The sequence below is a fragment of the Phalangium opilio genome, unplaced genomic scaffold (genome assembly GCF_054372755.1).
Source record: "Phalangium opilio isolate 3A_F unplaced genomic scaffold, DU_Popi_V2 ptg000540l_1, whole genome shotgun sequence".
NCBI lineage: Eukaryota > Metazoa > Arthropoda > Arachnida > Opiliones > Phalangiidae > Phalangium > Phalangium opilio.
The window spans coordinates 1545561-1571422 of record NW_028324244.1 but is presented as its reverse complement, the minus strand read 5'-3'; the positions used below and the strand labels follow the sequence as shown (position 1 = coordinate 1571422).

At 35.8% G+C, this 25862-nt stretch overlaps 1 protein-coding gene and 3 long non-coding RNA genes across 5 annotated transcripts in view; 2 read left to right on the top strand and 2 right to left on the bottom strand.

Moving 5' to 3' along the window:
- Positions 1-25862, top strand: part of LOC149588567 (uncharacterized) — a 92312-nt gene that overhangs the window by 17943 nt on the left and 48507 nt on the right. The gene's annotated exons all lie outside the window — the stretch shown is intronic.
- Positions 1-25862, bottom strand: part of LOC149588571 (uncharacterized) — a 167776-nt gene that overhangs the window by 122430 nt on the left and 19484 nt on the right. The window lies entirely within an intron of this gene.
- cdi (serine/threonine kinase) overlaps positions 1-25862 on the bottom strand; it is a 44652-nt gene that overhangs the window by 6478 nt on the left and 12312 nt on the right. For both annotated transcript variants that reach the window (XM_089862374.1, XM_089862375.1), the window contains 2 exons: positions 14406-14527; positions 12530-12578 (listed from right to left, as the gene is read on the bottom strand). In XM_089862374.1, the coding sequence (XP_089718500.1) occupies positions 12530-12578; positions 14406-14527 (171 nt within the window). The remainder of the gene's footprint in view (positions 1-12529; positions 12579-14405; positions 14528-25862) is intronic.
- Positions 8946-10022, top strand: LOC149588575 (uncharacterized). Its single transcript, XR_016379921.1, has 2 exons — positions 8946-9081; positions 9370-10022. It is a non-coding gene; the product is annotated as an uncharacterized LOC149588575 (long non-coding RNA).

Here is a 25862-nt window from a genome sequence, read left to right as displayed (position 1 = left end):
GAATTACGTGTATGATATGGTTTATAAGAAGAGGAAAACCTCAAAGGTAATTCTTCAGATGTTACCGATAGCGTACCCAAAAAGAGGTAAAAGTTATTCGTAGAATTTGATAATAATTAATGAAAGCAAAATAAAAACTTTCCGCGGGTTTCGCTGGGATGAATTTCGAAAACGAAATGGTGCCGTAAAATTAACACCCAACTCATTTTTAATAAAAAAAAAAAGCCTTAACTTAATTGCTGTCTAAAAGGAAGAGTGATTTGAATATTTATATTTTCACAACTGCGCAAACTCAGAGCTGGTTTTCATCAATAACTATGATTTGACATTAAAAATTCTCCAAATTTTAAAATAAATAGTTTAGTCTTTCACCGCTATCAAATTCGTATAATCATAAGTTTATAAGTGATATGTTCCTACCATAAGTATGACACTTAGTATGCTAGAAACTTACTAAGAACTAGTTGGAGGGAGAACGACAAGCGAGAATTGAGTACTACACTCGGTTAGTTTTGCAGGATTTCCATCTAGGTCCTATTTAGTCTGCGTTACTAAGCCTTTGACAATTGACATCGCCTCACCAGTCGTCGCTTTACCAGAATCTATAACCTACCTCCGTCACTTCATGACAAGCTCTAGTTTCTAAGTTATCAGCGACAAACTTATGGAATATATCTTATGGTATAATTTTCTTCATTCAAAACACTGGAATTTCGCAGCGAACTAAGTAGATTGAGGGGCCAAAACTATTCCATGTACTTTCTGAATACCGCATTAATTTAAAATAAAAAATAAATAAAAACCCCGATGGCATTAAATCTTTTAACCGTTTTGTTTTCACGCTTTTCACATTCACCCATTCTTTCCTAACTTTTATTCATTCATCATTTTAGAAAACAAAACTGAACAACAGCGATGAAAAATAAAGAAAGAGAAAATATAGCGAGTCAAATTTCATTCACAGCTTCGTAATTGATTACTCCGGAAAAACACTCTCTCGCATTCCCCGAGACATTTCCTATTGAAAACGTATCCCCTTCCACTAGTCACTAGCAGTGTACTCCCTAAGTTAATTAGTCTTGGGCAATTCGATGATTTGCGCTAAGCTTTCAGGCATTTGTATTTCTCGTTAGGAGCTCTGAACTCCAAACGCCGGCCCTAATCCCAAGGGTACCTCTTGATAACGGAGCTGATAAAACGTAACGTGGCTTATGCTTTCATTTGAACAGTTGATGGAACCAACATCGTGGTGGTCTCCAAAGACCGAGACGCAGACTAAAAGGGTATTTAGCAGCCGAAAATCATATCAATTTATGCCTTAATGACAATAGATAGTTTTCACACATGGAGGATTCATACCATTTACACCAGGAAGTCGGGCTATCTGGAGGACAAAAGCAGACGGGTTTTTGTCCTCCAGATAGCCCGGCCTCCTGGTGTAAATGGTATGAATCCTCCATGTGTGTAAACTATCTATAGAGAGCTTTCAGTTCGAGGAGGAGCTGAGTCTCGTGACATAATTTACGCTGCCATATTGGTGGGAATGAAGCTGAGACCACCCAATATGGCTACCAGAACAGCGCCGGTAAGACTTGGGAGGGTGTGACGTACTACTATCCCCTCTGAAAGCTCTCATTTATAACTCTCCCATAAGGTAACCATTTCACTATACATAGTTTTCAGACAAGGAATATTGACACCTTTTGCACTGCAGGAGGCGAGACTACTTTGTACTGCACTTTGTCCGCATGGCCTCCTGGTGTAAATGGCATCAGAAAATTATGTGTTGGTGCGTGGATAACATTAATTGGTTACCCCTAATCCCTTCTCCGATTGCGAAATAGAAAAAAGGTTGAGAGAGACCCAAGTTTATTCGGAGCTTGGCGTCTTCGTTGGTAATGGTACGTTAACATTTTTCTAAAATTCCAGAGGAGACAGACCGTTCTTATTGTTCTTTGTTTTAATTGAAGAAACGTTTCTGCCACATATCCCGTTTCTAATTTAAGGTATTTAGTCGTGAGGAGGTAATGCTACATTGGGATTGGGTCGGTGCCCGCTGCATTACAAGAGAAAAATTGCCTTAACCTTTGGTCGCGCAACGCCTCTAACCAAACCCGACTGACTTTACAACCTTCCTTTGCCTGGATTTGAAATGGTGACTTAGTTTCATTAAAAGTGTTAATTTGTCAGTCATTTGTGAACTCGTGCAGTTCAACATCTATCTACAACAGACTGAAAGCTTGTAAAATTCGGTTCAATTCAGTAATTACCATTCAGTTCCAAACCTGAATGATGCAGGCGAGGCTCTAATAACAAATTACTGGCAGCCCTTACTTAGCGCATGCGCAGTTGAAGTTAATAAATGAGCGAGGACCTTTCCCTAACCCTCTTTACTTCACCCTATCAATAGATACTGGATTAATAATTCAGTTTTCTTTAAATTTACTTAAAAAATAAATAAATAAATAAATACGTTAATGAAAACTTGAAAGCCATAATTTTTCATGCCGACAAAGGTCACTCGGAACAAAGTTTTAGAGGACAAACCCCCATTTTGTTTTTCTTTTATTAATTTTTTCGTCTAGTCAATGAATACGGTTTTTCGATATATTTAATTATGCGGAAACCTTGCTTAGGTTTCGTAAATTTATTCTAATTCAAAGGACGAATGCGCAGCTTACTCCCCTTCGATAAAATACATAAGAGCCTTGAATAAATTTTACATCCGCGATGGGTAATTTACCAATTTTTTTAACGCGTGTGTATTTTCAATTTCGCCATATATTCTAATCTTAAAACTTTCTAAGACTAATTTATTAATAATTTTAGCAAATACAATGCTAGTTTTAATAAAAGGGTCATCCCTAAAACCCTTCAAACATAACTTGAAAATGGTGGCTCTTTTGTGGCAAAATGCGAAACGTAACTTCGCACGTATCAAAATGTTTCACTTGGGTAATTTATCAATAAATAATAAAATATTTTCAGAAACTTGACCAAACAAGACAACATTAAAAAATATATTTTTCTTTTAAGTAAAACGTGTTTTTTTCGGAAAATTTTGAATACAATTGAATAACCCTTTTTATCTAAAAGAGAATTTATAAATAATTTTACTGTTTCAAATGTAAGGGAGTAAAAAATGAGAGAGAAAACGTTACCCGTTCTGTAGGTAAAAAATCTTTATTGAGATTATTATCAAGAGAGAAAAATATAGGGAAGGGGGTTCGAAGTTCTCTCGATTTAATTTCAAAATACAAAGCAAGACTTCTTAAATATTGCTCCTTAGAGAAAAGATATACTAGGCCTAGTCGTGGGGAGATTTATATTTATAAAAGGAACGGCTTATCCAGTGGAACATCGCTAAAGTAAAAATCGCGCCCCAGTCTCGAGAGGGTGGATGGTTTATTTTCTAAATGTTCAAGAGTTAAAGAAAGAAAGAAAAAGGTATAGGGACAATGGGGTCGGTTATTGCCTTAAAAAAATCCTCACTGAAATTATTTAAAGAAGAGAAATGAATTGGATTCTTTTTATAACTTGACACATTAAACAGGCCCTCCTAATTCATCCTCACGCTTTCGTTTTTAGGACCAGTCTGAAACTATTTCGGTTCCAGTCAAAATTATTCCACGAGAAAATTAATTTGAACAAAACCCCCTAAATTTTGGGTAGATAGAGAACTAATATGGGGCTAGTGTATAAATTTCCTACACAGATTCTTAACTTAAACCGCGCTTCAGGTTTACAATCTAAAGCAAGTAGTCCACTAAGCCTTGTGAAACCGTACCGTTAATGTAACGTCACGTATCCAAATACGAACAGAACGCCATCTGATAACGTTTCTTAAACGATGCTTTCGGACTTAGGTAATGGACGCCCTCTTTCGGATGATTTACGAACTTAAAACGGTAGCGATACGGTTACGCAAGGCTAAGTGGACTACTTGCTTGAGTGATCACTGAATCAAACAGAACTACATACACGCTTTTCAGTCTTTAAATTGCACTCACAAATGACTGGCAACACTTATTCGTACACTGTCTACAATGCAAAGTAAACATTGCAATGTAAACGAGGAGCAGATCACTAAACGTTTTTTCCGCAAACACTAGTAACTTTCGCATAACAATTTCGGCAATATTCAAACAAATAGGTCTCAACAGGGATATATTTAATTTTAGAAGTAGGAATGGAGAACACAGTAATTTCTGGGCGCGCGTCAAAGTCCCGGACCCCCTCGCCGGGACGGGGGGAATGAAAGAAGAGGCGGGAGGGTCATAACGACAGAGGTAAAAAGGAATTACGTATTTTTCGCCGTCCCCGTCTGCAACGTCATCAAAACGTAGTTTAAGTGAGTCAATAAGATAATTTAAACTTTTCGTTACGTATTGGAGGGAGGGGCTCTATACTGGGTGGTCTATGAGTCGGACTGAAGTAAATACTAACCGTTCTCTATTCCTACTTCTAAAATTAAATCTATCCCTGGTCTCAATCAAGAACTTTGAATGTAAATAAATCAATTTAATCTAAGTTATTGTTTTCGAAGAGAACGGTCTTATTAACGAATCTCCCCATCTTGTTTTATTACTCTATAAATTTAATTCTAAAGGTTAATCGACGGGGTTATATTCTTTATTTCAGTCTTCACTTCACCACCGCCTTTTGTCGTGATTTAATTTATACTTAAGCACGATATGGGTGTTGTTGTTGTTAATTTAAATGGTTCAGCGTCTGTTATAATCCTAATAATAGGTACCTAATTTTTTTTCATCGCACGCCATCAGAATTAGTCGACGGGTGTCGAGTTACATTCACAAATAGTAGTAGTATAAGTTCATAAGATAATGTTCCATAAGTTTGTCACTGGATACAAACTGGAGCTTGCCACGAAGCGACGCCTGGTTTTGGCGCTGTCAAAGGCTTAGTAATGCAGACTAAATAGGAAGATGGAAGTCCTGCAAAACTAACCACCGAGTGTAGTCATTCAATTCTCTCATGTCGTTCTCCCTTAAACTAGCTCGAGCTGAAAGTCTCTCAGTAGCATTACGAAGTATAGGTACTTATGGTAGAAACATATCACTTATAAACTTATGATAGTAGTAGTATACTCGCTCTGAATATATTACACCATTATTTTTCCCCTAACAAACACGACGGCGAATTGATGTTGTTAGACGCAGAAAAAAAGCAACCACTTCATTTACATTTATATAAAATGCAAACGTGATAAACGTTGCAAAATATCCGTTCTCCTCTTCCTTTAACAACTTTTACAAGAATGGGAGGTTTTTCCCCTAAAATAACTATTTATATATTTAGCACCGGGGTATTTTGAGGAAAAAATACGTTAACCACATTATTTCCGTTTCTTATTCAGTCTAGAAATAATAGAGTGTTTAAGAAATTGACCGGAAAACGCCTACCTAGGCCTAAGTTTGGCGCGAGAAAAATTACACGTGCTGTTCTTACATTTCAAATTAGGCTTAAGAAGTACCCTAAAACCTTTTGGGGCATTTAAATTTAACGAGGTTGAAGTGTCCTTACGTTTAGGGGTCAGTTTCTTAATGTCTCTAATAATTAAGACTAAGAATGCAGCATCCCTGCATGGAATTATTTTTACGGATGATTAGGTGAAATAATTAATTTTATTGAGTCCATTTTTTCCTGGTAGACATACACAAACGTGCCCATTAATTCCCCACCCCGTCACTCTCCTTACTTAACTTGTTTTAACAATTAATTTCCATTATTTTTATAGAAATCTGCCCAAATTTTCGTAGGCCCACCCTATGGAATTTAGGTTCTTGAATCTAGGAGGGTATAAATGAAAATGAAATTGAAATTATCTCGTGGGCGATTTTGGCGGGAAAAAGGAGCGCCAAATAATTTGCGGAAAGTAAGTAGGGACCTTTCCAAAAAGTTAAATAAACAAATGACCCCAAGTATAGGGAAGAAATCCATCTATTGTATGTCCATATACTGAAATGAATTTTTGTGGAATCTGAACATTTATTTTGTCAGAAGTAAGATGAGACTAGAAGTACTGAGCTAACCAAATTCTTCACTTGGTGAAAGTGAATATTCTTGATAACACAACAACGGTTGGCCCTCTGGTATCAGTTTCTGAATTTTTCCCTCCAAAACGTGAGACGCTCATGGCGGTAGACGGCCGAACTAGATTCAAGCACCCGCGTCCGTGTTCCGCGGCTTAGGTTGAGGGGAAAGGGGTAGGAAATGTTTTTGGAACTCGACCAATTTTTTTTCTCTCTAGTGTAGGCGCAGGGATGGAAGCTGCGAATAAAATCCTCAAATTTGTTCACTAGTGCCAGGATCTACTACCAATGCTTGGTCGGTGCGCAATGGCCTCCAATTTAACAGTCAAAAATCCTTGCTCCTTACAGTTCAAAATTCTCAATTAGACCTAGCCTTACCCACCCCTTACTATCTTGGAGGTTCTAACATCGGACGTGTTAATGAGTGTCGAGATTTGGGGGTTCGTGTCTCCCATAACCTGAAATTCCACACTCATGTTAAGCAAGCATGCAGTCGTGCTAACGGTCTCCTTGCAACAGTTAAGGCCAATTTCCCAAACCTCTCTCCCCAGCTTCTCACACGTATCTATCACTGCTATGTGCGGCCATTATTGGAGTTTGGAAGCCAATTATGGAACCCCTCTTTCCAAAGAGATATTGCCCTCCTTGATAGTGTCCAAGGTCGCGCTTCCAAGCTCTGTGCGTCCCTGCGTCATCTTCCTCGCGTTGCCAGATTATCTGCTTTGGGATGGACCCCCCTTTCGCTGCGGCGTACCTATCTAGACCTCGTCAGTCTCTATAGAGTTCTTAGTAAATCAAACCAGCGTTATTTCACCTCGGTTCCCCACTTCCATCAAACGCGCGGCAATAGTCGAAAGCTATTCCTTCCCCCTTCTCACAAAGGACCCCTGAGACACTCTTTCTTCCGTCGAACCATCCCTATTTGGAATTCCCTCCCGAATGACCTCGTCTCCCAGTCATCAATACTCCAATTTAAAACTGGAGTTAAAAAATTTTTAGGCATTTGAATTCTCACATTATCTAACTTATACTTATATTTGGAGCTGTAAGGCTATACAAGCCCTAGCTCGTCAACCTCGTTGGAGCAAAAAAAAAAAAAAAAAAAAAATGCTCTTTACTTCTATTCCCTTATCCTACTTCTGATTTTGTGTATAAAAAAAGATGATCAGGATCTCTTTTAGAGTCCAGGGGGCACCAAACATTTATTATTTGTCGCCGAGACACTACGTCACCCAACGAACGGTGCCCCTACGACGATAAGAAGAAGAAGGGCAGACATAATTTACGCAACTTTCTCTTCTAGTTTTAGTTCGAACCCTACAACCTAAAGGCCCATTTTCGATCCGGCATTTTATTTAATATATTGCCTTTAGGGTGGACCGGATTCTTAAAATTTATTTCAGGGGGGCTTCTTAAGGAGGAAGAAGATTCCACCTTATTTATTCCAAGCCGATACACCGTATGTTTTTAAAACTTATTTAGTTTGTAAAGCACGTTATTGAAACACCCTAAAAACTGAGTAGTATCATAAGTTTATAAGATACGTTTCATCCATAAGTTTGTTAATCTCTGGTAACTTAGAAACTGGAGCTTGTCATGAAGTGAGGGAGGTAGGTCTTAGATTCGAGGTAAAGCGACGCATGCTTGGATTTGGCGCTGTCAAATTTGGGCTTAGTAATGCAGACTAAATAGGACCTAGATGGAAGTCCTGCAAAAATAATTAACCACCGAGTGTAGTACTTCAATTCTCGCTTGTCGTTCTGCTAAAACTAGCTGTGAGTCTATCAGTAGCATTACGAAGTATAGGACTGTCATACTTAAGGAACATATCTTATTAACTTATGGTAGTATACATAAATACGAGTCCGTCCTAACCCTGGAAGTTTCTTTAAAACCTCCCCTATAGATAAGATTTCAAAATATTCTACCCTATCCGGATACGATATTATTTAAGACACTTTTAAATATTCCAAAAGCAGCATAGCATCATCATCCATATTTCAAAAAAATATATATATTTATTTATTTATTTAAATAAGTAGTAAGAACTTTCCAAGTTTCGTTTTCACTTTTATATTTGCAAAAATCAAACCAATTTCAACTAATCTCCGGGGATTCTTTACAATTTAAATATTTAACCCGAATTTCTGAAGCTTTAAATAATCTAAAATTAGTATTATCATAAAGAGATAACTAGTTCTAGCAGAACGACAAGCGAGAATTGAAGTACTACACTCGGTGGTTAATTAGTTTTGCAAGACTTCCATCTGGTCCTATTTAGTCTGGATTACTAAGCCTATGACAGCAGCGCCTCACCAGTCGTCGCTTTACCTCGAATCTATGACCTACCTCACTCACTTCATGACAAGCTCCAGTTTCTAAGTTACCAATGACAAACTTATATGGAACATATCTTATGAACTTATGGTATTATGATATTTTGTTTTTTATCAAATATATCAATCAAGAAGTGGATTTCGCCACATTTGTGAAATATTTCGGATTAGTCAAAAAATCCTTGATATATCTGAAAATAGCGGGGGATTTTCTTAACTATTTTTTTCGTGTGAAGTATTTTGTTTTTCCTGTCGCTGTGTACAAGGTAGTTGTTGTCGACTTTCCTTAGTTTAAAAAACTTGACCCTAAACAGCAGCGTACGCATGGTAATATTGGGTGTTTTATATTATTCTTTCTCCTTTTTAGTTTCTTTTGGGCGTTAACCCTCTTACGAATAACCTTAACTTTAATTCTAATTTTATTATTACTTTGTTATTATTTTTCTCTACCAAAATTATACCTTTCCGAATTACGAGCACAGGTGACCCATTCTTGGCTGACTACTTCTTTTTTGTTCAAATTCATATTCGCGTAAAAATATTTCTCGCGCAGTACGTCGGTCAAATACATTTTGCAATTATAAGTGGGTGGACAAGGATTCATCCCTAACCTACATGCGTAGTTAGTCCTACATTATTTCGACATTCTCGAGATTGAATGAAGTCTTGTATCGATTTATAGATATAAAAAGGTTAGGTGTTCAAATTAAATTGTTTTGTTTATATCAAAACCATAAGTTCATAACTTAAGATATGTTCCTACCATAGTAATGCAGACTAAATAGGAGAAGATGGAAGTCCTGCAAAATTAACCACCGAATGTAGTTAATCAGAACTACCTCGAGCTGTAAGTCTCTCAGTAGCACTACGAAGTATAGGTAGTGTCATACTTATGGTAGGAACATATCTTATAAACTTATGATCTACTAATTTAATTTCGAAACAGGCTGGGTTTATGTATGTATGACCTCTAACCTCAGATATCTCAGTTCAAAGATCAAAATGAGTTTTGAAACCGGGACTAATCAAAAACACGGACCTTTAAACTGCGTTCAATTAAAGAAATAATTACGGATATCGGTCAAATAATCTCTGAGAACAACATTTTTGACCCCTGACCTCAAATATAGCTACGCACAATTGACTTCAATTATCTTTTAACATCATTTTTCTGGGGCAATTAAATCGAGCAGAAGCGATGCAATATTCGCGTTTCATCTTAGTTTTTAAATAAAAGACGAATATTTCCTTTTAACAATATCGATATAAAAATAGCCTATCCTCAAAATAGAACCATCGTACAATTTGACAGAAGAACCATTTCAACAATGGATGAAGATATCTGCTTAACAATTCGCATAATAATAAAAAACATTAATTATATACATTGACATTTAAATTCCGGGAAAAACGTTGTAATATTTAAAATTATAAATTGACAAACTTTCCCCGTGACGTCATTTGTTATATATTTACATGGTCGTTAACGATTGTCTTATTTACTATCTTTTATTGTATTGTTTACAATACCGTAAGGTCAAAAAATTATTTCTGGTTTGTTTTTAAAACGTTGTTTTCGCTTTCCCCTAAACCACGCCCAACAATAATAAACACGACATTATTACTATCTTTACGAATATGTTTTTGAATATGCAAAGAAAAGTTTAAATAATTATTTTGAAGTCGGTATTGAGTAAATTTTAAATATAGCTGTTACCAAGAAGCAATATCTAGTTTACTAGGGAGTTATCTCCAGTCCAAACGTAGGTCCGGAGTTAATCCCCGCCGCCTCTAAATTACAAAAATGCAGCATCTCATTGGTTCTTGAAAACTCACGTCAGCGCGGCGTCGCGAATGACGAAATTACAGTCATATTTTCCGACTGAGGAGAGGCGAAATATCCCGGTCTCCTTTTACGTCCCCCCCCCCTTTTATTTTGAAAGGGGGACTGGGACTATGGAGCTGATACTTAGGCATCTTATATCTTCTCCCTAATAAACTAGATATCACTTCTTGCTGTTACTAACAAACAAAAAATAAATAAAATAGATACTAAAAATTAACCAAATCAGGTTTCTATAATACGGGACTGAGTTTTTTCTTTCTTTCTTTGCAAAGATGTCCACTTTATAAAATGAACAAATAGAAAAAAAACCTAACATATATTGACACGGGAAACCGATCATTTAGGTCGTGTTTACAGAAAATTACCTATTATAAACTTAATTTGAAAAACGTCTGTCTTCTAAAGAAGCGTCCAGACATAATGTAAAATATATATATATATATATATTACTCTGCGTGAATCTCCGAATATTACACTTTTGTTCGCGAGAAAATATTTGACACATCTCGGACAGCGAGCAAAGAGATAATTCATTTCCAAATCATTCATGCACAACCGTTTCTCTCAAGAATAATAAATAGCATTATTAGAGACCTTCTCCCCGCCAAACCCCAACCCCTCTTCTCTGTCTAGTTACGTACGGCGCAATGTCTTATGGGAAATCAACAGAAAACTTCCTCATTTATCAAATTATCAAGGTTATAAACGAAAAAACCAAAAAAAATATTAGCTCATATTTAAAAAAAATAGTTTGAGAATATAATAAGAAAACTAGACCCTGCAAAATTTCCTAAAGTTCACTAGTGCCTTTTCCTGAACTGATTTTCTATGATAAAAATCTCAAATTCAACTTAATTTTCAAATAAATCATTTAAGATTATTTTCCAAGCCTAAATATTTGATATTTATCAAAAGGAGAATCAAAAGTCTTGAATTTGATCAATGCATTAGGGTTTCTAAATTTTAAATTTCTTTATATTTTATATTTTTGGTTATTTAAAAATAACATATTAATAATAGATTGGGTAGGTACTAGGTAGATGGGGGTAGCAACAACCATAGCAATCCCGGATAAGCTATAATCCGTCATTAAGTAGAAAGATCTCTTGGACGAATATTATGTAACTTATAATCTAGGTCGTCGGTGTTAATGGCGTAACGCCTTGGACCACGATGAATACAATTCATTATATCCTTTAAGTCTTTGTCAAGCTCATATTCGGCGAGAGAAAATGCGACGCCAGAGTAAAGGCATCTGAGGTTATAAGTAAGACCAGGAATGCATACAGCTGTTAGGAATTATTGCGTCTTCTTCATATCTTCTACTAGGGTTTTATGGGCCGGACTAGGATGATTGATACCCCCACCATTTACAACAGGAGGGCTGGCTACTTGGCGGACAAAGTGCAGTACCAAGTAGTAGTTGTCCTTATAGTGTAAATGATACGTGGTCACCAACCATAAGTTCATAATATATGTTCCATAAGTTTGTCACTCACTGGTTACTAAGAGCTTGTCACGAAGTGACAACGTAGGTCATAGATTCTAGCAAAGCGACGCTGTCAAAGGCTTATTACAGACGAAATAAGAGAAGACGGATTGTAAAACTAACCGAGTGTAGTGCTCAATTCTCGCTTTGTTCGAGCTGTAAGTCTCTCAGTAGCATTACGAAGTAGTCATACTTATGGAACATATCATATGCTAACCTTCCCACAAATCAGTCTACTGGCTACCCAATTATTCCAATTAGTTGTATGCATTCCTGGTAAGACTACCGCGTTATGGACTCCCATACGCGGTCACTATTATCCACGTATTAATAGTCCTAGGTTATAGAACGACGCTGTAAGTAAAGGGTATAAAAATAGGTCCCGAAATACATCAATTCAAAAGGACGTCGCGTCAGAAGAAGTTACGTCCAAAGAAAGAAAGAAATAAAAAAAAATGAAAACTGATTGTTATCTAAGGCGTGGGAGAAAAATATCTCACTCTAAGTGCAGGAGGAAAATGAAAAAGGGGTCCATTACAGTTAGTCTTTATTTTTTTTGGCCGCGGCTAATGGCCCCCGCTGGCCTGGGTCTTCCGCGACTTATTGCTTACCAACTATATCACAGAATCACCATGCACCATCATTAAGGACTGTTCGATTCACAAGAAACCCTTTCTTTAAATTTCATAAATGATACCGATTATGGGTTACGTACGTAGTTTGTGACGTTGGTTTTATAAAACAATTTCCCGGAATAGATTTAGTTTAAATTATAGGGAAATTTATACGGTTTAAAATTGCTTACCTCAGTTAAAGCGTGTAGTTGGCCCTCATGCACGCAAACACCCATGAATCTGTTGATTAAAATGAAATGAAATGAATGACTCGAGTAGTTTCAAATTTTGAGATAAAATAAGATCTGGATTTTGATTAGGCCTATATATTAATAAATAAATATTGTTTACTGTTTTTAATTTACCATAAGTTTATAAGATATGTTCCATATAAGTTTGTCACTGGTAACTTAGAAACTGGAGCTTGTCATTAAGTGAATGAGGTAGGTCATAAATTCAGGGTAAAGCGACATACAACTGGTTTGGCGCTGTTAAAGGCTTAGTAATGCAGACTAAATAGGAAGATGGAAGTCCTGCAAAACTAACCACCGAGTGTAGTCTGCAATTCTCGCTTGTCGTTTTGCTAGAACTAGCTTGAGCTTTACAGTCTCTAGCACGACGAAGTGTAGGTATTGTCATACTTATGGTAGGAACATATCACTTATAAACTTATGATTTACTAACGAGGGATTTCCAGATGCCTTATTAGTTATGTGTTTACTATTAGAGTGGAATAACACCATCCATAACCTAACTAACGCAATTACCGAGGGTCACGCTAGAAAATAAACACACCATACAGATGCATGATGAATTGGCCAAATTTCTAGGTCAACACAAAAACACATTCGCTTTATTAATTTAATTACCCAATTCATAACAACCCGCAGTAAACAACTAACGTTTTTCGAGTACAAGAAAACAATTCCGCATTATCTCTAACCCCAATTAGTCAAATACCTATCAATAGATTCCAAAATTCTTCTAGATTAAAAAACCCAAAATAGGTTTCGTAAGAAATTTCTCTTCCAAACTAAGTAACGCCCATTGATAATGATAACATCACCAACGTACAACTTTATCGTCTTTTTCTCTTTAAAGTTTGACCTTCGACCTTGAAACGACACCGATTAATCTAAAATTAAATTTACATTGTCTTTTAGACGACACACGAGGTCACAGGATGTCACGTTTGTTTCTAAACATATCGTTGTACATAAGGGTCAAATATAATTATTAATTTCAATTCCATTCTCGTACCATGCGGTAAAAAAAATGAAGTGTCTAGAAATACCCTAACCCTAGCACGTATGCAAAGTAATACTTCATTGAATCACAAGAGACAGATATTTGCGAAAGTTTCCCGGTTCGTAAATAATAAGACAATCTATCTAACAAATGTTCTAACTTAAAAATAACCCATACCACAAAACAAAGGAGATATCACTCTACTCAATCAAGTTTTAAAATGAACACGGAATATCTTATGGCCGACTGACCATTTTGCAAAAAAAAAAAAAAAAAAAAAAAAAAAAAAAGAATCAAAAATTAGGCTTCTGTTTTTTTTGGTTTAAAATTAAATTTTTCGATTTTGAGATTGTAGGCCTAGAGAATCAACGACCCAGGTTTTTTACTATATCTTTTGTCGGAAATTGTAATGGTCCTTTGTTATCGTAAAGGACTTACGATTTAAGAATAAAAACTCATTATTGGATAGTAACTTAAGATAATTCGTTAGGTTAGGGCCCTTGGGGGGATAGAACTAAGCAATTATTGCGAAACAAAGATTTGACCATTTCGAATTCGAACAATGAGTTAACACCTTTTTTTTTAGTAAAAAAAATGTAATATTTCCATGGACCAGAGAGCACGTTCTATAATTTATTAAATGGAGCTTTTCGTCGCGTGAATTTTAAACTAATTTCGCTCAAATCTTTTTATTAAATCAATGGTAAGCCGCAGATCACACCCGTTTTAAGTTGAAATGGTCAATGCTCCATATCCCGTATTTTTAAAACAAAAAGATGATTTTAATGAATAAAATAAAAAGAAAACACATTTTCTCACCTTAAGATGTTAGGATGTGACAAACGATTTAATAGCTGCACTTCTCGTAACATATTGTGACGGTTACTCAAAGAGGTGTTCATCTTTAGGACCATCACCTGACCAGTTGTCCGATGAGTCACCTATAGAAAAATTAAAAGACAAAACGTATCTTGATTAGATTTTAGAAAAACATTTAAATACGATCATACGTTTATTAAAAACAGTTAATGACCTAATTGTTTATACTAATTTAACTCAACAGTCCGACCTTCGATATTTGGGTAAAACGGTTCAGTAAACTGTGTAGAATTTCATGCAGAAACGCAATCAATCATAAGTCATAACATATCTGTTGAATCAACCTCAATATTTCGAAAAAAAAAGGTATAAATACTGTTTAATCAACACCTACGTTACAATATATAACGACGTTATGACCTATTGAATTTTGTAATCAAATGGAAAGTAATTGTAAAAAAAAATGTGTTTACCAAAAAACGTGATGCGATGTATGTAGGGCTACATATCAGCATATTGAGGTTGTAGAAACCTTGATAGGTTAATGTACACTAACTAAGTTGTTGGTAAAACTGAACCATTTCATTCAAAACACCTAAGCTTAATCAAGAAGTTATATCTAGTTTATTAGGGAGAAGCTATAAATTCGCCCCACATTTATAATCTAGCTTTATCTCCAGTCCAAAAGACGTAGGTCTGGAGTTAATCCCCGCCTCTAAATTACTACCAGCATCTCATTGGTTCTTGAAAACTCACGTCAGCGCGGCGACGCGAATGACGGGAAAATTACAGTCATATTTTCTGACTGAGGAGAGGCGAAATAGCCCGGCCTCCTTTTACGTCCCCCTTGTTTTTTGAAAGGGGGTGCGCGAATACTTGGGCATCTCATACCTTCTCCCTAATAAACTAGATATCACTTCTTGCCTAAATATTAAAAAAAAAACTAAACTAAACGATAGATAATAAAGAAATTAAAGTCAGTTAGTCCACCTTCCATTTCAAACACAATTATCTAATCCAATTATCCCCTTTTGAGATATCATTTTAGCTTCTGTTACATTTGTAATTATCAAAAGAAAAACGTGAATAGCGTCCTCCAACCAGCTTAAACTCGTTTAAAAATGTCTGTGGATCAGACTTATAATAAAAAGTTGCACCCCTTTGACCCGAATTTACTGAGTCAGTGTTGAATTGACGAGGTTTTAACCTAACAGATAACGTCAAAATATTTCATTGATATTTTTATATTATTTAGACAGCCAACCAGTTATAAGAGATAAAAATTTACGAAAGAGTTAATGAAAAGGTTTGAAGAGTGAACACATAGTGTCGATTTAGCCTTGAGAGTTAATATCATCGTATCTCCATATACACAGCAGTCAGTTAAGTAAGTACATTTATGGGGGAGGCCAGCGCCTTTCGATTGAATTCAGCAAACAGGGGCCACTAAATGTCATAATCTCCTTTTTCGTACCCTCTTCCATCCTATTTCATAATTTCAGAAGTAAATTACGTCTAAAGTTATCAATTAAGTACCAAGAACTCTCGATAAACTTATCAGCTCAGTGCTTAGATACCTTCAAATTATCTATTTCAATTGGTCGATGGAGGAGTATCGAACCATTTAAGTATAAACTTGTCAAGTCTTATCAAAAGATGAGTGTACGTTAAATATTTAGATAATGAATTTTATGATGGAAAAACTGAACAGATAAACTTAAAAAATCTAGATAAGTGTTAAGTTGGCTCGCGTATAAAAGGATTAATGTTGGCTTAGTAAATTTTATCTGTTATGAAAAAATAATTCTAAAGAATTGATCAGGGAATAAAATGCCAAGGCCATAGCATTAGTTGTATTTATTGATTATTGATTAGTTATAAACAATAGGGTTAAACATTAGAAAGTAATTTAAAGTGTAAGTAAGGTTTCATTGAACTGATAAACCACCATAGAGAGCTTTCAGTTGGAGGAGGAGCTGAGTCTCGTGACATAATTGAGTCTCGTGATATATTGGTGGATTTAAAGCAGGAATGAAGGCAGCTGAGACCACCCAATATGGCCGGCTTCCAGAACAGAGCTAAAGACTTGGGAGGGTGTGACGTACTACTATCCCATCTGAAAGCTCTCTATTCAATTCAAAGCTAGAATTGAAAGGTTAAGCCTTAGACCATCCATCTTTCACGGTCACCAGCGCATTAAAGTCATTAGGCCTAGGTCAATCTTTTAACACGATGAGATTTAAGTCTGCGCGGTGGAAGCATAACCAGGGATAGATTTAATTTTAGAAGTAGGAATGGAGAACGGTTAGTATTTACTTCAGTCCGACTCATAGCCCACCCAATATAGAGCCCCTCCCTCCAACACGAAAGGTTTAAGTTATCTTATTGGCTCACTTAAACTACGTTTTGATGACGTTGCTGACGGAAAAGGCGAAAAATACGTCATTCCTTTTTACCTCTGTCGCTATGACCCGCCTCTTCTTTCATACCCCCCGACCGAAGGGGGTCCGGGACTTTGACGCGCGCCCACATTACTCTGTTCTGCATTCCTACTTCTAAAATTAAATCTATCCCTGGCTTAACTTAATTTTGAACGGTGCTTTATCAATTGAAACGTTAATCCTTGAACCAAAGACTTTCACCAGCGCATTAAAATCATTAGGCCTTGGTCAATCTTTTAACACAATGATATAAATTTAAGTCTGCGCGGTGTAATTTTTGGCACTTAAATGAATTAAAAAAACTTCCATAAATTCCACGGGGTCTTCCAACGACGCTCTAAGAATTTTTGGACTACTGGTCTATAACTGATACACCTGGCGTATTCCCAACCCTGTTTAAGTTATTTGACAATAGAAATGATAAAGTTTTTAAGAAAACCTGCCAAGAACAGCGCGTGCATGGAACACTTCAGGAAAAAGTAAAAAAAAAGGTTTCAGAACAAAGTTCAGTAAAAATATCTTGTGCAAGAGTTCTAAACAAAGACAAACATCCGTCTACTATGCCTAGATTTATATCTGGCAAATAACCTATGACCATCATTTCATCTCTATCTATCTCTTTCTCCATCCTCCTTAGAAATATTTCCGCATCCTTTATCAAAGATGACGGACGATGAAGATAAAATTATGCATTGAAAAATAGCTACAATCAAATCCTATTTATCTTAATTTGCATTAAAAAAATAATAATGGTAATAAATAAATGACTGCAACTTCGAAGTAGCTAGTTCCGGCAAAAATAATTGCATTAACACTAAACTTAAGGCAATAATTAATCTAAATATTTTGCTTTCTAGCCAAGAAAGGGCTAGTAATTTAAATTATACAAATTAGCCCCATCAATTAAAAGAGACTAAAAATAAAAACCGCCGAGTCGACGAATTTATTTAAATGATCAATTACTTTAAATTAATGCTAGAGAAGACACCAATAATTAAAGCATAAGTTTATAAGATACGTTCTATATAATAAGTTTGTTACAAACTGGAGCTTGTCATGAAGTGAGTGACGTAGGTCATAGACTCTGGTAAAGCGAGGGACGCCTGGTTTTATCGCTGTCAAAGGCTTAGTAATGCAGACTTAATAGGACCTAGATGGAAGTCCTGCAAAACTAATTAACCATCCGAGTGTAGTACTTCAATTCTCGCTTCCGTCGTTCTGCTAGAACTAGCTCGAGCTGTAAGTCTCTCAGTAGCATTACGAATCGTATAGGTAGTGTCATACTTATGGTATTATAAACTTATGATACCAATGTAAAATGCAGCGCGATTATTCATTGGCGTGTGTTGAGAGAATCTAATATCTCTTTTAGAAACTAATCTGATTATGTTTTTGAATAAAACGAAAGACTAGATTGATAAAAGTGTCTGAGAGAGAAAGAATTCTAGAATTGTTGCAATTCAGTGATTACAAACACCGAAAGAAGCGACCCATATTTTTACGCGTGATTGCTTCGAGCGGCCAACGAACTAAACGGATTTTCTCTACACTATACACAAATCATACATGTACACTAATTTTTCCAAAAACATTTAAACACTATAGGCTATAGTATTTAACACTTAGGTAGGCAGGGGAGTTTTTAAAGAAACTTTGTAATAATTTGCTCCAGGCTAATTTAGATTTGATAATAAAAACCGGCTCTACGCGTATTTAATAACTTTTATACGTGAATGGTTAAATCATGAATTTAATAAATGGCCCTTTAATATGCTATAAAAAGCTATACGTTTGACACTGCTGAAGTTATTACGAGGATAACAGGGGATCTGTTAGTGATAATAGTGAGTAGCTCCTCGGTCATAGGGAGAAAGATGTACAGTTAGGTGGAAGTTTAGAGAAGTACAAAACTTTGGTTGGGAGTTTTGAAGACACAATACACACCTTATGGAAAACTTATTTCCCTGACATTCCCAGGTTGTTTCCCCATATATTTCCCTGATATTCCCAAGTGCAAGGTCACCTAGTAACTGCTGGTGTAGCTTTATGAAGTAACAACTATAGGATTGGTTATTTTTATTTGTATAATTCCTTCAGGGCAACGGCAACCATACTCGACCCTGACAAATTTCCCTGATTTCCCTGAATTTTTCTTCAAACTATAAATTCCCCCTAGCTTTCCCTTAAATTTTTCCCCGGACATTTAGGGGTTTGTACGAAACGAACCCTGGAATAACAATATTTTTGGTATAAATAAATAAATTCTTCATTAAAATAATCTTTTTACAGTAATGGCACTTGTCCGGTTTTGCAACATATTAAAATCTATGGCTATTTAACATTAAATGCCAAGATATGGATTGATATACGAGGTGTTTGGTGACCCATGATACTTGAACGGAAACAACCAATACAGTGTGTCGTAATTTGCTCGTTCCCCCCTCTCAATCCCCCCTTTTATGTGATTTCTCATTTTTGGCGAAATCTTGCCAAACTGGATTTAATAAAGTTTAACAAATATTTTTTTTGGCTATCCTCGGTCGGAAGCCCTGCAAATCAAATTTGGAGCGATAATTGCGAAATTGCACAGTTCAATAAGTTTTACGTCTCGACTAACGTTATTGGTTGGCTTCAGAATCAGAAATATTATATATATAAAAGTTTTTGGTGGAACTTTGCTCTTTCCGAAGCGGAGAATTATTCAATACTTAATTTTGTAAATATAGACTTTTTTATAATTTAAATTAAAAAATACGATTTATCAAGGCGGAGTTAATTAAAATTCTTCGTGTTCAGTCGCTCGTTTCGAAATGATGAAAATAATTTATTCAAAATTAAAGGATTTGTGAAAGAGGTGAAACGGAAAAAAAAAAAAATAATTTAACATTTAATTTGAAATTAAGTTTATTTATTGATAATCTTGAATTCATTTTTTTCGAATAGATAGGGCGGTCTAAAGGGGCTCCCCCCTCCCGTTTCGTAATTTTAACCGCATTTCAGGGTTGCCAATAATTTTTTTTTATTAAAGTATCTCCTGGAGGGGTTTGGATTTGGAACTGAATGTGATCAGAGAATCGAACAAAATCAGAATCAGAACCTACAAGATTTTCAATCATTTGTACGTCTAGATAGAGGTTCAATTGCACGAGTCACAAGTGTGACAACTCCTGTCTGCGCAATTGTTTTAATTTAATTTCTAATAAATTTATAGAGGGTACAAATACCGAAATTTAATTATAAAGGTTAATTATTTATCGCTCAATTTATTGGTATTTTTAGAGCTAAGGTAATCAAATATTAAAATATAATTATAATATATTTATAATATATAAAACTTGGGGGTGTGCGGGTACTCGTCTATGGATATCGAATCTGAAATTTGCTTGGCGGGTACCCGATTTCTTTCCGGGTGTCCGGGTAAAGACTTAGTCTTAAAATAGTTTTCAGGTGGGTACCTGTCGGGTATTAAAAGTTACAACGTTCGAAACTTATCGGATAAAAAAATTATTACAATTTGCATCTATCAGTATTACGGTACCAGCACACCCCTAATAAAAATTCCAAAGTTCCTTATGGCCATGAGATTAATTAAGGTCTCGTAGATTAATAAATAATCAAATGCCAAAGTACAAAAAATTGAAAATCCCCTAAGCTTAGCACTTTACGGCAAAACGGGGAACTAAAAAAAAAACCAAATTTAATTATACAGATATCTTAATCCCACACACAAAATTTTATTATATTTTATCAGAAAGGTGTTTTAAATCTCGAGAGAGAGAGAGGCTGAGGTAAAATGCCCACACGCCGCATTTAATTATTATTTTTAGCTTTCCCTGGACCGATAACGTTAATTACATATCCCAACTACAAATCAAAAGTTCTTTCCTATTTCCATCAAAAATAATTCCACGCCCTCCTAAAAATAATTTTTCAAGTAGTTTGTTTCAATAAATGAATAAAAAGGTACACCAGATGCTTTCTTATTAATTCCCCATAGTTACTGATATTTTGTTTAAATAAATATTATATTAAATAATGAAATATACAGGGTGTTTGTGAAAAGTCCATCAATAATGAAAGGGCGTATTTATTGGGCCATTTTGAGTCGAAAATGTTCTATGACATTTTGCCGTCCGAGCCACCGTTTTCGAGTTATGATTTGAATATTTTAGGGATGACCCCTTCATTAAATTAGCGCTGTCTTTCAATTTCTTAATTAAATTTAAGGGGTCATCCGTAAATTACTCCAATCATAACTTGAAAACAGTGGCCCGAACGGAAAAATGTCATAGAACATTTTCGACTCAAAATGGCCCAATAAATACGCCCTTTCATTATTGATGGACCTTTCACAAACACCCTGTATATTTAGCACATTGCAACAGATTTATTTTGATAATAAAAATCAATTGACGCCCACTTAATATATATTTTTGGAGGTGACAATGTATACAGTACAAAGTTACCTCGCCTCCTGGTGTAAATGGCATCAATCCTCCTATGCATTATAAGCAGGGCCGGAAATAAGCACAGGACACGCTGGACATTGTCCAATAAAATTTTAAAACGTCCCATACTTTTTTTTAAAAAAAAATTAAGGGGGTCACTGGACATTTTGACCAATAAATTTTGATAGCTTGACTATGAAGATGCGACACTATATTTTTGCAGACTCGAGTGGACAATGTCCTTCAAATTTTCCAGTGGACAAAAGGTCCTGTAAGCAATTTTTTCTTATTTCAGGCCCTGATTATAACATTGGTAATACTTGTGGTTACAATAACCGGGACTCGCGTAAATAAGCATTAATTTTTTTAATTCAAATTAATAAAAAGTAAAAGTTAAATTTCGACAAGACCACGCACGTCCACGTGCTATGGAATAAAAATACCCCAAGGCCTATACTATAGACAAACTTAATCATTAAGGAAAATTTAAAAAAAAAATATGTTGAAGATACATAGACACACTGTAATTCTTTGTGGAAGCTATAGAGAGATCGGATAGTTACAACTTTTAAGGGTTAATCTTAAATTATATTTACAGTATTAGAGATGAAGCGGCCGACCGTCGGATTAAAAAGAGATTTGGCACACAAAATTAACGGGTTATTCGTGAAATCTCCGTGACTTTGTGGTAAGTTTTGCCAAAATATCACTCACTCTCACTAAATTTAGAGAAATAAATTGATGTGATGCAACGAAAAGGGGATTTTGAATTGCGGAAGATGAAAATTTCATTCGGAAATTTCTAAAAGAAGGGTTCTGTGAAAATTACGCGTAACTAAACGATAATTAGAGGATTTTAATAAAAAATAGAAAAACGGAATTTTTCAGGGTGGTCTAGATGTTATTTTAATATAAAATTAGTGAAAGTGTACATTAGACTCACATAATTTTGATTTTTAAAAGAAAATTAGCTCGGAAGTCTATAGATGAGAAATATATTTCGTTAAAATATCAATGACCTTTATGGGTTCATCATGTTCCATATAAGTTTGTCACTGGTAACTTAGAAACTGGAGCTTGTCATGAAGTGAGTGTGGTATAAGTCATAGATTCAGGGTAAAGCGAAGACGCTTGGTCAGGCGCTGTCAAAGGCTTAGTAATAAAAAGATGGAAGTCCCGCAAAATTAACCACCGAGTGTAGTACTTCAATTCTCGCTTGTTCTCGAGTTGTTAGTCTCTCAGTAGCATTACGAACTTGTATAGTTAGTGTCATACTTATCATGTAACACATCTTATAAACTTATGGTTCATACAACCGAATTTCTTCGAAACGTTCAGACAAATAACTTAAACATCCGAACCATCTTATAAACTACAGTCTAAACCCCCAATAACGTTCTATATTGTTAAATTGGAAAAGTTTTACAATGCACAATTTCAACCAAATTACTCAATACCGGAATTATTTAACTTAACATAGAGAAGAAAAAAAGAACCCATAACTAACAACAGTACACTAATTCATACCGTACAATCAAATAAACAAGTTACCTAGCTAGCTATCTAATAAACAAATTAGAATTCACGATTTTGAACTCTATTATACCATCAAACGAACAAACGAACGAACGAACGCAATTTCAATTTTGAAAACATGTAAATCAAAAGGGAACCAACAAGCATATGTATACAGGGTGTTTGTGAAAGGTCCATCATATCAATAATGAAAGGGCGTATTTATTGGGCCATTTTGAGTCGAAAATGTTCTATGACATTTTTCCGTTCGGGCCACTGTTTTCAAGTTATGATTGGAGTAATTTACGGATGACCCCTTAAATTTAATTAAGAAATTGAAAGACAGCGCTAATTTAATGAAGGGGTCATCCCTAAAATATTCAAATCATAACTCGAAAACCGTGGCTCGGACGGCAAAATGTCATAGAACATTTTCGACTCAAAATGGCCCAATAAATACGCCCTTTCATTATTGATGGACTTTTCACAAACACCCTGTATAAACAAATTTCCTTCAAATGTAAATCACACGCAACTCAATGCAAGAAAAGAGAGAGAGGGCATTGTCCGCCTTATAAACCCAATAAGCCAAGCTTATTTCTAATAACGCATAGAACATTGATAAGGATTTTATCCCGGATGGTTTAGATGGACAATAGAATAGAATGGAGATTGGAGAGAGAGAGGCCGAGAACACAAATTGACCTCAAATAATAATAATATTAAGAGCGGCACAGTTACTCTCATTTCCTCCTTTCTTCAATAATAGGAATTTGGCGGTAATTCAACCCTTAACCCCTCCTCCTAATCCTCCTTTTGCCTACCCACTTTAAGTAGTAGAGATGGTGAGGCTCCATGCACCAAGCCGCGCTATACGCCAATCGAAGCCAATTAGAGGCTAAGTCCCATGCAGCGTGGCGTGGCGTGGGTGGATTAACTCGAGTGGAGTGGACTTGCTAAACTAATTTCATTCGTGGAGGACTAGTGAATGTAGATAAGGGCTAAGGAAAGTAATAGACTATTCCATTAAGAGAAGAGCAAACATCACATGGGCAGGGGAGGTCACCTTCTTGGGTTATCTCCCTAGAACCTAGAGGCAACTGGCGCGAGTCGGCTAGTCTCTTGGTTGGTGCCAGGGTAATTACCAAAGAGGGGTGACCACCCTCCTGCCTGTGTGTTGGAACACTTCCCCGCATGTAATTTATGCAATAGTCTATACCTCTAAACTTCAGCTTCATTCAAACGAGAAACAAGAATGCGAAAGTGATAATAATAATAATAGCAGAAGACCCTGTGTTCTAATGAACAGTGTCATCGTAAAGAATAAATATACCATAACAGTGGTAACATTAAATTAAAAGTCCAGAATTTCTTCATGAAGTCTAAGGAGTAAGGACCTTTACTTATTAATACATTGAACAGGCAGGCACCTATAAGGATGGATGAACAACACTTGTTAGTTTCTTTAACTTAAGTGTAAACATGATACAGCACCAAGTACTTTAGTAACGGATAATACAAAGAATTCATTCATTCATTAAAGCACCTTTAACTCAATCCATAAATCATGTTACAACGGCAAACAATATTACGCCCCAAAGGAGGGGGGGACTAAAACCACTCAAAAGTAGATTAAAACTCACCCCAATCCACACCAACAGCAACACCGCATAGCTTAACTAAGCTGATTAAAAGCATTCAGACCCGTTATTCCCCCATGCCTCTCCTACCATCCATAAGACTTAGTAGGGGCGTCGAATTACATAAAGGTGGGTTTTAAATTACTGTACCAGAGCAGAACATCAAATCTGATGTCGTTGTACATTATTAGCCGTGGCGGTAATTATAAACAGCTTCCTTAAGTTCTATTTCCCAGGGGTGTCAAGTTGCCAAAAAATTAATTTCGCTAAATAATCATTACGAGAAATCAGAACCAGACTCGGGTCGGGAGTCGAATTGTGTCCAAAAAAACCAAAACTATATAGCCACCCACTAAGTTTTCACACCATAAGGGGCGACACAACTATAGAGATTCATAAAAAAAAACCAACCCACACAATTACACAAAAATAACAATAATGTCATTATGTTCCTAGTGGCGATACCAAGCTGATTAAAAGACATTTAATTTTCTTAAAAATTGGAAAAGGGGCAAAACTAATTGTTAATTCACGATGATGATGATGATGTTGATGACGTGATTCAAGTTCGCCCACTTACGTAAGCGTAAGTAAAAGAGAGAGAAAACAAAAATTTAATCACGTATTAAATGTCCCAGGAGCGAATTATGCAAATTTAATACAGGCTTCCAAGGAAAGGTTCTGTTCTGTTCCGCTGCTAGGGGTAATTAACGAAATTGCAACCTTCAGGGTAAGCTTACGCTTTCGTTTAATGCAAATTATTTATACTCGTTGCGTTGTTGATCGCGGTTTTGTTTGTACCACAAGTACATATCGTTTCAAAACCAAACTGAGTGTGCATGTAGTTCCTGGTTGCTTTTCTAATGAGTTTGAAATTTCAATGTCGTTTAAAATTAAGAGACTTGTAATTTGCTAAAGCGATTTATTCCCCTAAAATCAGATAAAGATAGAGTTTAGCCTAGTTTATCTTTAATTTTAAATTGTTCTATAGATAAAATTAAGTCTCTAAACTGTAAAATAGAAGTAATCTTGCCTATATTGGATCTTACTCTAATACGGGCCTACAAAGCTGTCTCGTTCTGCTGAATCCACCTTATTCCCGATGCTTTTGACAAGGCTTAACGCGGGATCATTTTTAACTGACAAATTTGGATCATACATACTGTCGTCTGCTTCACAGAAGAAACGTTTCAATATGTTCAACTCTGAAGCAAACGACGCATCACTTCGACCCAGATTTCTCAGTTAGAAAACGCGTTAAGCCTTGGTATATGCATTGGGAATAAGGCGGATTGTTCTTAAGGTCTAAAATAAGCTCATATACCCCCAGGACTAAGACAATACGTCCTTGAAAGGTCGATGTATCCAATTATAATCGAACCATTAAGCCCATAACGCAAACCGTTCATATTT